At 48.4% G+C, this 11,163-nt stretch overlaps 1 protein-coding gene and 1 long non-coding RNA gene across 2 annotated transcripts; both read left to right on the plus strand.

Annotated features, from left to right (window-relative positions):
- The first annotated feature begins 6,603 nt into the window (after positions 1-6,603).
- LOC140691956 (uncharacterized) lies at positions 6,604-7,152 on the plus strand. Its single transcript, XR_012067566.1, has 3 exons — positions 6,604-6,688; positions 6,830-6,920; positions 7,072-7,152. It is a non-coding gene; the product is annotated as an uncharacterized lncRNA (long non-coding RNA).
- Positions 7,153-7,463: 311 nt separating this feature from the next.
- Positions 7,464-8,641, plus strand: MAGEA4 (MAGE family member A4). The gene has a single exon (XM_072956506.1). It carries the CDS (start codon positions 7,714-7,716, stop codon positions 8,557-8,559), a length of 846 nt encoding a protein of 281 aa, XP_072812607.1. The 5' UTR covers positions 7,464-7,713; the 3' UTR covers positions 8,560-8,641.
- The last annotated feature ends 2,522 nt before the right edge of the window (positions 8,642-11,163 follow it).

The raw sequence follows: 11,163 nt of genomic DNA on the forward strand, positions 1-11,163 counted from the left end.
ATAAACAGTTAATAAATTAGACCTTATCAATATGAAAAACTTTTGCTCTACAAAAAAAAGTAAAACTGCTAATGGGTATACAAAATGGCACAGCCACTTTAGAAAACAGTTTGGCAGTTTCTTATAAAGCTAAACATGCAAGTACCATATGATCCATATATTTCTGGGTGTTTGTCCAGAGAAATGAAAATTTTTTTTCACCCAGACCTTGTACATGAAAATTCAGAACTTTTTCTGTAAATGGACAACTTACAAGAAGTGGACAACTTCTTAGAAATGTACAATCTTCCAAGACCAAACCAGGAAGAAATAGAAAATATGAACTGACCAATTACCAGTGATGAAATTGAATCAGCAATTTAAAAACTCCCAACAAAAAAAAGTCCAGGATCTAATGGCTTCACAGGTGAATTCTACCAAACACTTAGAGAAGAGTTAACAATCATCTTTCCCAAACTATTCCAAAATTTGATAGGGATTGCATTAAATCTGTAGATTGCCTTGGACAGTGTGACCATTTTAACAATATTGAGTCTTCCAATTCAAGAGCATGGGATATCTTTCCATTTCTTTAAGTCTTCTTTAATTTCCTTAATCAGTGTTTTACAGTTTTCTGTGCATAACTCTTTCACCTCCTTGGTTAGATTTATTCCTAGGCATTTTATTACTTTGGGTGCTATTTTGAAGGGGATTGTTTCTTTATTTTCTTCTTCTGTTGATTCATTGTTAGTGTAAAGAAATGCAATTGATTTTTGAATGTTAATCTTGTAGCTTGCTACCTTGCTGAATTCTTCAATCAGCTCTAGTAGTTTTTGTGTGGACCTTTTAGGGTTTTCTATATATAGTAACATGTCATTGGCATATAGTGACACTTTTACCTCTTCTTTTCCAATTTGGATCCTTTTTATTTCTCTCTCTTGCCCAATTGCTGTGGCTAGGACTTCCAAGACTATGTTGAACAGGAGTGGTGATAGTGGGCATCCTTGTCTTGTCCCAGATTTTAGTGGGAAGCCTTTGAGTTTTTCACCACTGAGTACTATGCTGGCTGTAGGTTTGTCATATATAGCTTTTATTATGTTGAGATATGTTCCCTCTATACCCACTTTGGTGAGAGTTTTTATCATAAATGGGTGTTGAATTTTATCAAATGCTTTTTCTGCATCTATTGAGATGATCATGTGGTTTTTGTCCTTTCTCTTGTTGATGTGATGTATTACATTGACTGATTTGCATATGTTGAACTACCCTTGTGTCCCTGGGATGAACCCCACTTGGTCATGATGTGTAATGTTTTTTACGTGTTGTTGGATTCTATTTGCTAATATTTTGGTAATTTGCAGAGGAAGTGACACTTCAGTTTTATTCATCCCAAACACCAGAAACAATCCAGATGTCCCTCAGTGAGGTAATGGTCAAACAAACTGTAGTACATACATACCATGGAGTACTATTCAGCAATAAAAAGACATGAACTGTTGATATATACAGCAATGACCTGGATGAATCTGCAGAGAATAATGCTGAGTGAAAAAGCCAATCCCCAAGCTCATATACTGTGCAATTAAATTTATATAGTATTCTTGATGTGAGAACAATGTAGAAATAGAAAACACATGAATGGTTATCACATTTAAGAGGGTGGAAGCAGGAAGGAAGTGGATGTGTCCATAAATGGGCCACATGAGAGATTCCTGACGTTATGAACATGTTCTGTATCTTAAATGTGTCCATGTCAATATCCCAGTTGGTATTATACAACTACAGATTTAAAATATATAATCATTATGGGAGCTGGCTAAAGAGTACACAGTATCTCTTTTTATCATTTTTTACAACTGCATATAAGCCCACTGTTATCTCAAAATTAAAAGTAAGTTAAAATTTTATCTGCAGTTTAATGCTACACCAGGATTGAACAACTCTCATTGCCTAGCCTTTGGGAGCCACTACTCCACCTCAAGCTTCTTAACAAGAAAGAGGCCTAATTGGTGTTGAATTTGCGTGTCCATTATTTTAGTGCTGGGGAGTGCCATCACTGACTTTTAGTATTGTGAGATTTTTGTTCATTTTGAGGACCTTCAGTTGCTTACAGCATAGCAGGTGATGCAATAAACACAACTATGAGGTAAGTGGCCTAGAAGTGATGTATTTGCCCTTTTTGTGGAGTGGTGCTGCCACCCAAGCATATCACTCCATATAGGTTCTTGCAATCCACACTTTGACATCATGCCCTGCTCCCCAAATACATACACAGGCAGAAACACCGAGTCCTTTTCCTCCTTGCCCACAGGATAAAGTATGCTCTTTCTTTGTTTTTGTTTGTTTCAGTGCTCATACCTTACCCAATCCTTATCCTCTATGACTGCTTAACTGTGGACCTTCTGATCTGACCCCACAATGCTGCAGGACCCTGCCTTCTTCCCTGGTCAAGCACCTGCCACATCCCTTCCTTCCTCCTCATGTTCAGAGAACTCACTAAGACACACAAACATCTTTTCACAACTTGTAGATTTTATTTTAATCATCACTATTGTACCATGTAGGTATAAGATTTAGCCTATACACCACTGGCCACTTCTCAGGGGCCAGACCTCAGAGACTTGGCAGATAGTTCTAAGGTCTCAGGCCTTGCTCTGAAGTTACTAGCTGCCCAGGTCATCACTTGAAGTGGTGGATTTCTCCACACTATCTTGATCATGCTCTGGTTCATTTTGATTCAGTTCCTCATCTGGCCTGTGATAATGACCCCACATTGAAGGCGTAGGAGTTATTGGAGAGCTTTTTTCTCTTGAACTTCCTTGAAGGAGACTTTTTACCCCCGTGGTTGTTTTGGAAACATGGAGGGACAACAAGGTGAACACAGAAGGACATTGGTTTGGGGGAAGATGATAGGGGAATGAATGGGAACAAGGGCATCATGAGAAAGGAAGTGAGCTGAGGAGGGGCAGTCTGCCAGACAAGAACATGGTAGGGGTTTTGGAGAAGTGTTAATGAGGAAGAGGAGGAGGAGATTGGATGGGGTCATTTCACCTTGACACTGCCTCCAGACCTGGGTTGACAGGGCATTTTCCTCTACTTCCTCGTTTCGGTGCTTGGGATCAGTTGTTCCATAACTGTACTAGGGACTTGCGGTTTCCCGGTCACCTTCCCCATGTCAAAATTTTCCATTGGTCTACCCCAGAACTCCTGACATGCCTATACATACCCCTCTCTTGGACAATAAAGGGCCACACCCTTAGACTTTGGTTAGTAAGGCTCTCCCCCAGCCAATGGTAGCCCTGGGGGAGAGGCTTAGGCATCATGAAGTACCATCCTGACATGTCCTTGGGTAGGGAAGATGCTGGGGGGGCAAATGTACATTAGACATCATAAAGCACCATCCTGACACACTCATGGGGGTTGAGAGGGAGTCCTTTGATTGGAGAAAGAGAGCCATTTCTTTAACACCCCTAAAAATCCTTCTCAACCTGACTAATCACTGCTTCTTACCATCCGATGGTCAATTCTAGTGAGTCGCATGGCAGAGAAAGGGTGTTTCCACCAAACCTTTCCCCAAGGCCAGCCATTTCAGTGGTTCATTCTGTTCTATTTTACCTTTTACTATTAACTGATTTCTATGTCCTACCTAAAATCCCTCGAAGGTAATACAGATGTACTTAAGTTTCTGTAGAGATGTGAATCTTCCCATGTCCCTCCTAAAAATTTCTCTTATGCATCTTGAAAACCACTCACTTCTTGGCTACTACCAGGGAAACTTCCAATCCCACTCCCTTTACACAGGGCACATATAGCTCTCCTCAGTTTTCTGCTTTCCAGGTTGCAATCACTGCCTTCAGGCTGTATTCAGTGAATAGATTTGCTCAACTAAGTAAGTTTTATTTCAAATCTTGGGGGCAGGAGGTTGGTTCATCTCAGAAGATACAGTACCCAGACTTGGGTTTTTAACAGCGTGGGATGGATGAGGCAGGTATTAACATGCCAGAAATTGTGCTTGAAGTTGATATGCAGGAAACTGTACTCTCCTGCCCTCCCCAACACCTCCTCAGAGAACTAAGGGGTTAAGAGCCTTGGTCTGAGAGGTGCAGACTCAGGTCCACAAAGGGAAGGAGGCCCATGTTACACAGTGTACACCAGAGGGAGGGCTGAGGGACCCCCGGGGAATCCATCTCAGCCCCTGGCGTCCACGGTCCTGGGAAGCCCTGGGCTTGGTGGCCTGATGTGAGTCCACAGACTCCCCTGGGGGTCTCTGGGCAGTGAGGGCCTTGGTGTGAGGGTGTGGGCTCGGGTCAACAAGGGGGCGTCCCAGCAACCGCCAGGGCTGCAGCTGAGGACCCTGACGGAGGACAGAAGTGGCCAAACAGATCCCGCCCCTGCTGTCAGCCCTGGGAGGGCCTGGGTGTGATGAGCACTCGTGGGGCCCTGACATCCTGACATCCGGGTCTCGGAGGGACTGGGGTCCTGGGATGAGGGGCGGGGCCTCGGGTGGCCAGAGGGGAGACCACATGCCGCCTGAGTCAAGGTGAGGACCCCGAGGGAGAACGGAGGATTCCTGCACCCCGGGACATTGTTGGGCCTTGGAGGCCTTGGGGCAGGGTAAGCACCGGCTGCATTTCTTGTAATCCGGGCCTTAGAGGGATCGGGGTCCTGGGATGAGGGGCGGGGCTTCGGGGGGTCCAAGGGGAGGCTACATGCTGCCTGAGTCACAGTGAGGACCCCGAGGGAGAACGGAGGATTCCTGCACCCGGGGACAGTGTTGGACCTTGGAGGCCACAGGGCAGGGTGACCACCGGCGGCATTTCCTCACACCCGGGTCTCTGAGGGACTGGGGTCCTGGGGTGAGGGGCAGGGCCTCGGGTGGCCAGAGGCTAGACGACATGACGCCTAAGTGACGACCCTGAGGGAGAACTGAGGGCTCCCGGAACCCGGAAAAGAGGCCATCCCACAGACAGGGAACCTTGCTAGCAGCTGTCCGGAGGCCCGAGGGCAGGACGGGCCCACGTGTTGTGTCCTGACTGCGGCACCCTGGTCTCAGAGAGACCGGGGACTTAGTGTGAGATGGGGGGTGGGGGGACCCTCAGATCTGCAGAGGAGAGAATCCAAGGTCCCACTGGGAGTGAAGCTGATGACTGTGAGCGAGCAGTGAGGACCCTGGACCCCAAAACACAGTCGGTCCTGGGAGGCCACAGGTCGGAACAAGCACAGGCGGCATTTCCTGCCATCCGGGTCTCGGAGGGACTGGGGTCCTGGGATGAGGGGCGTGGCTTCGGGGGTTCCAAGGGGAGGCTACATGCCGCCTGAGTCAAAGTGAGGACCCCGAGGGAGAACGGAGGATTCCTGCACCCTGGGACAGTGTTGGGCCTCGGAGGCCTTGGGGCAGGGTGAGCACTGGCGGCATTTCTTGCCATCCGGGCCTCAGAGGGATTGGGGTCCTGGGATGAGGGGCGGGGCTTCGGGGGTTCCAAGGGGAGGCTACATGCCGCCTGAGTCATGGTGAGGACCCCGAGGGAGAACGGAGGATTCCTGCACCCCGGGACAGTGTTGGGGCTTGGAGGCCTTGGGGCAGGGTGAGCACCGGCGGCATTTCCTGCCATCCGGGCCTCAGAGGGACTGGGGTCCTGGGATGAGGGGCGGGGCTTCAGGGGTTCCAAGGGGAGGCTACATGCTGCCTGAGTCAAAGTGAGGACCCCGAGGGAGAACGGAGGATTCCTGCACCCCGGGACAGTGTTGGGGCTTGGAGGCCTTGGGGCAGGGTGAGCACCGGCGGCATTTCCTGCCATCCGGGCCTCAGAGGGACTGGGGTCCTGGGATGAGGGGCGGGGCCTCGGGTGGCCAGAGGGGAGACCACATGCCGCCTGAGTCAAGGTGAGGACCCCGAGGGAGAATGGAGGATTCCTGCACCCCGGGACAGTGTTGGGCCTTGGAGGCCTTGGGGCAGGGTGAGCACCGGCGGCATTTCCTGCCATCCGGGCCTCAGAGGGACTGGGGTCCTGGGATGAGGGGCGGGGCCTCGGGGGTTCCAAGGGGAGGCTACATGCCGCCTGAGTCAAAGTGAGGACCCTGAAGGAGGAAGGAGGGGCCCCTGAACCCAGAAAAGTGGCCACCCCACAGAAAGGCGCCCTTGCTTTCAGCCGTCCAGCGGCCCGAGGGGAGGACAGGCCCACTTGGTTTGTCCTGACTTCCGCATCCGAGTCTCAGACAGACTGGGGACATAGTGAAAGGGCGGGGGCCTCAGGTCTGCGGAGGAGAGAATCTCAGGGCCGCCTGGGAGTGAAGGTGCCGACCGCGAGTTAGCATTCAGGGACCCTGGACCCCAGAACAGAGCCAGTCCTGGGAGACCATGGGGCGGGAGGACCTCGGGCAGCAGTTCCCGAAATGCGGGTCTCGGAAGGACTGGCGTCCCGGAATGACGGGCGGGGCCTCAGGTGGGCTGAGGGGGGAATCTCAGCTCCTGCCAGGAGTCAAGGGGAGGACCCTGAGGGAGGAGTGAGGGGACCAGAAACCCCAGAACAGAGGGGACGCAACCGATCCTGCCCCTGCTGTCAGCCCTGGGAGGCCCCCAGGCGGGATGAGCACACGTGGATTTGTCCTGACTTCCGCATCCAGGGCTCAGAGAGACCGGGGACTTACTATCAGGACGGGGCCCTCAGGTGGTTGGAGCGCAGAATCCCAGGTCCCGCTTGGAGTCACGGTGAGGACCCTGAGTTAGCGCGGAGAGGACCTCCCACCCTAGAAGAGTGGGAACCTGCCAGAGCCCAGGCCTGCTGCCAGCACGCGGGTCCAGGGCTGTGCCACAGTGTAGACCCCAGGTCTCCCCTCCTTTCTCTCCCAGGGGCTCCAGACACCGGGAGGTGAAGGCCTAGGTCTGAGACACGTGTCCTCGGGTCACAGAGCACAGGAGGCCGGCAGTGTCAGGACTGAAGGTGAGGTGTGGGCCCTGAGTGTGTGCCCGGGGGCTCCTGGAACAGAGGGGACCCCACGACGCCAACGTCCACTCCACCCACCCCCTGTCGCCCCCAAAGCCTCGGGCTGTGCCGGCTGCACCCTGAGGAGCCGCCTCACTTCCCCCGTCAGGTTCACAGACGACCGTCCACCAGGAGGAGAGCCCCTGTGAGGCCGAGGGCACCCCTGGAGAGGAGACCTGTAAGTGGCCTTTGTCAGAGCCCCCCAGGGTGGGTTTCTCAGCCCAGCCTGCTGACACACCCTCTCTCCCTCAGGCCTGTGGATCCTGTTGCCCACCTTCTGTCCATACTGTTGCTAACAGGAGTTATCATGCTTCCCACTCCAAAGCACTGGTGTTACACTAAGTGTTTGTGTTGCATGCTTCAGGAAGGTCTTCTGTCTTAAAGCAGGATATGGAGCCTTTTGAGCGCACTCATTCCTGAGTCTCAGGCGGAGGCAGCCACGTCCTTTTCCTCCTCATCCTCATCATCTTCCTCCTCTTCCTCCCCCTGTTCCTCCTCTTCTTCTCCCTCCTCCTCCTCCTCCAGCTCCTTCTGTTCCTCTTCCTCCTCCTCTTCCTCCACCAGTACTTCTTCTTCATCTTTCTCCACCACCTCCTCTTCTTCCTCTCCCTCCTCCCCTTCCTCCTCCTCTCCTTCCTCCTTCTTATCTTGCCATTTTCTCATCCCAAGCACCATAAAGGAGGTTTCTGGTGTTGTTGGGACACCAAGTCTTCTCCAGGGTTCTCAGAGAGTCTGCTCCTCCCACATTGCCATGGCAGTCACACCATCAATCAAATCAAATCAGGGCTCCAGCAGCCAAGATGGGAAGGGCCCAAGCACTTTGCAGTCCCTGCCAGTCACTGGGTCCTTGTTTAAAGATGCCATAGAAGATAAGGTGGCTGATCTAGTGGGGTTCCTGCTCCTCAAATATCGCACAAAGGAGCTAATCACAAAAGTAGAAATGCTTATTGTAATCAAAGATTACCTGGACCACTTCCTTGTGATCCTCAGCCAAGCCTCTGAGTGCCTCCAGCTGGTCTTTGGCATTGATGTGAAAGAATTGGACCCCATCAGCCACTCTTATGTCCTGGTCAACACCTTGGGCCTCACCTACAATGGGATGCTGAGTGGTGACCAAAGTGTGCCCAAGACTGGCCTCCTTATAAATATCTTGAGTGTGATCTTCATGGATGGCAACTGTTCCCCTGAGGAGAACATCTGGGAAGTGCTGAGTGTGATGGGGCTGTGTGCTGGGAGGAAGCACTTCATCTATGGGGAGCCCAGGGAGCTCATCACCAAAGCGTGGGTGCAGGAGGGGTACCTGGAGTACCGGCAGGTGGCCAACAGCGATCCCGCTCGCCACGAGTTCCTGTGGGGTCCTCGGGCCCATGCAGAGACCAGCAAGATGAAAATCCTAGAGCTTTTGGCCAAAATAAATGGTACCATCCCCAATGCCTTTCCTATCTTGTATGAGGATGCTTTGAGAGATGAGGAAAAGAGATCTCAAGCCAGAGTTGCAGCCAGGGCCAGTAGTAGGGTCAGGGCCAGTGGTAGGGTCAGAGCCACTGGTAGGGCCAGGGCCAGGGTCACACCCAACAGCTTCTGTCGCCACAAGTGAAGTCTGAGGCAGATTATTCACTCAGTTTGAAGAGAATAGTCACCATTCTAAGTAGTGAAGAGGCAGGATGGGGCTTGAGAGGATTGAGTATATAACACCTTTGTGTTTCTGCTATGTAAGAGTAATTTGGAGATTATTTTTTCTCTTTTGGTATTTTTCAAATGTTGTTCCTATTAATAGAAAGTTTAATTAAGTTCAAATTCTGAGTTTACAAATGACATTGACCACAAATGCGTTGCTGTTTATGCAAGAAGTGAGTATTTTGCCTATTTTGTAGCTACAGTTATTTTGTACTACTTTTGTCTTTTAACCTTCATACTAGCTTTATAAATGATTAATACACTACCTTTACTATATATTTACATTTACAATGAGATTTATACTTTCATATGTTTTCTTGTTACTAATTAGCAACCTTTATTTCCACTTAAAGAAGTCCCTTTAACATTTCTCATAAGGCTGGTTTAGTGGTAATGAACTCCTTTAGCTTTTGCTTGAATGGAAAACTCTCTCCTTCAATTCTGAAAGATAACTTTGCTGGGTAGAATATTGTTGCTTGGAAGTTTTTCTTTCCTTTCAGTCCTTTGAATATATCATGTCACTGTATTCTGGCCTGTAAAATTTCTGCTGAAAAATCTGCTATTGTTCTTATGGAGGCTCCCTCACATGTAACAAGTTGCTTTTCTCTTGCTGCTTTTAACATTTTCTACATTTCGCTATTTTGTAAAATTAATTGGGAAACTTTCCATCTTATTTTGTGATATTGAACAACATAACATGGCATTGGAAAAGAACTTTCCTTGGAAATGTGAAAGAAGACTGCACTAAAATAGCTGGTAAATAGAGGAATCGAGAAAAAAAGAAAAAAATGGTAAATTCTTGCCTTCCCTTATCCCTTTTATTGTGTTGTTCTGTAAAAGTAAAAGATACATACCTGGATATGCTTGGATTATTCAAGAATTGAGGAGATATTAAATCTTAATAAATAAGACTCCCTACTCATTGGCTCTTTTATTCTGCAGTCATTAATTAGGGATTGACCCTGTGTAAGTAGGAGGGACACTGGGATAAGCAAGACGCCCCCATCCATAAAGTTGGGGTCTAGGAGCAGCACTCATATCAGGAAAATGGTGAGATAGTCTCCAAGTTCTAACTAAGGACTAAGACCTAAGTACTAAATAACATGTAAAAAAAGGGATGAAAAAGTGGGGGCTACAGGTAATACTCAAAAGTAAATGCCCCAAGCCAGGGCAGTTTGGAGCTTTGGGAAACTGCAAATTCCTTCTGGAGGAGCTGGGTGTAATGAAGCTGGGTGGTGGCAGTGGCCAGACTTGCAGACTGTGTGTCTTAAGGGTGACAGGAAAGCCTGGAATAGAAAGTTGCACTTAGCAGTTATTTTTCGGATGATGGAAAAAACAGAGAGAAATCCCCACCTGGGACAGATGGGGTAGGTGCCCTACACTCTTGTTCCAGTGCAGCTGAATACAGTGCATGGACTAGATGCTTTATACACATCATCTGCAAGGAATTCTGGAGATACATGATGATACTGCTTTGAAGTGGTGCCCAGAAGCCTCTAGACTGACACTCTTTTCCCTGGCCATGGAAAGCCAGAACCCACTGCATTTAAAGGACATTTGAGTTAGATAATCTTAAGTGCAGTTTGGACAGATGTAAGCAAGGGCTGTATCTTTGATGGGAGTAAAATGAATGAAAATCATGGTTTGCATGGAAGAGCAGCCAGAGCAGGGAGGATGGAGTTGGTCTTTGACTCAAATTCTAGGAACTCTGATTTCCATCCAGCTGGGGAAGTCTCCCCCACATTGAAATTAAATAATAGTTCCTCTAAGAGAGAAAGTGTACCGAGTTGTTTTTTTTTTACATTTTTATTGAGTTATAGTCAGTTTACAATGTTGTGTCAAATTCCAGTGTAGAGCACGATTTTTGAGTTATACATGAACACACATATATTCATCGTCACATTCTTTTTCACTGTGAGCTACCACAAGATCTTGTATATATTTCCCTGTGCTATACAGTATAATCTTGTTTATCTATTCTGCATATGCCTCTCAGTATCTACTAATGTTGAAATCCCAGCCTGTCCCTCCCCACCCCTCACCCCGTTGGCAACCACAAGTTTGTATTCTATGTCTATGAGTCTGTTTCTGTTTTGTATTTATGTTCCTTTTTTTTTTTAGATTCCACTTATGAATGATCGCATATGGTTTTTTTCTTTCTCTTTCTGGTTTACTTCACTTAGAATGACATTCTCCAGGGATATCCATGTTGCTGCAAATGGCATTATGCTGTCGGTTTTTATGGCTGAGGAGTATTCCATTGTATAAATATACCACTTCTTTATCCAGTCATCTGTTGATGGACATTTAGGCTGTTTCCATGTCTTGGCTATTGTAAAGAGTGCTGCTATGAACATTGGGGTGAGGTGTCATCCTGAAGTAGGGTTCCTTCTGGATATATGCAGAGGAGTGGGATTCCTGGGTCCCATGGTAAGTCTATTCCTAGTCTTTTGAGGAATCTCCATACTGTTTTCCACAGTGGCTGCACCAAACTGCATTCCCACCAGCAGTGTATGAAGGTTCC

The sequence above is a fragment of the Vicugna pacos genome, chromosome X (genome assembly GCF_048564905.1).
Source record: "Vicugna pacos chromosome X, VicPac4, whole genome shotgun sequence".
Taxonomy (NCBI): Eukaryota; Metazoa; Chordata; class Mammalia; order Artiodactyla; family Camelidae; genus Vicugna; species Vicugna pacos.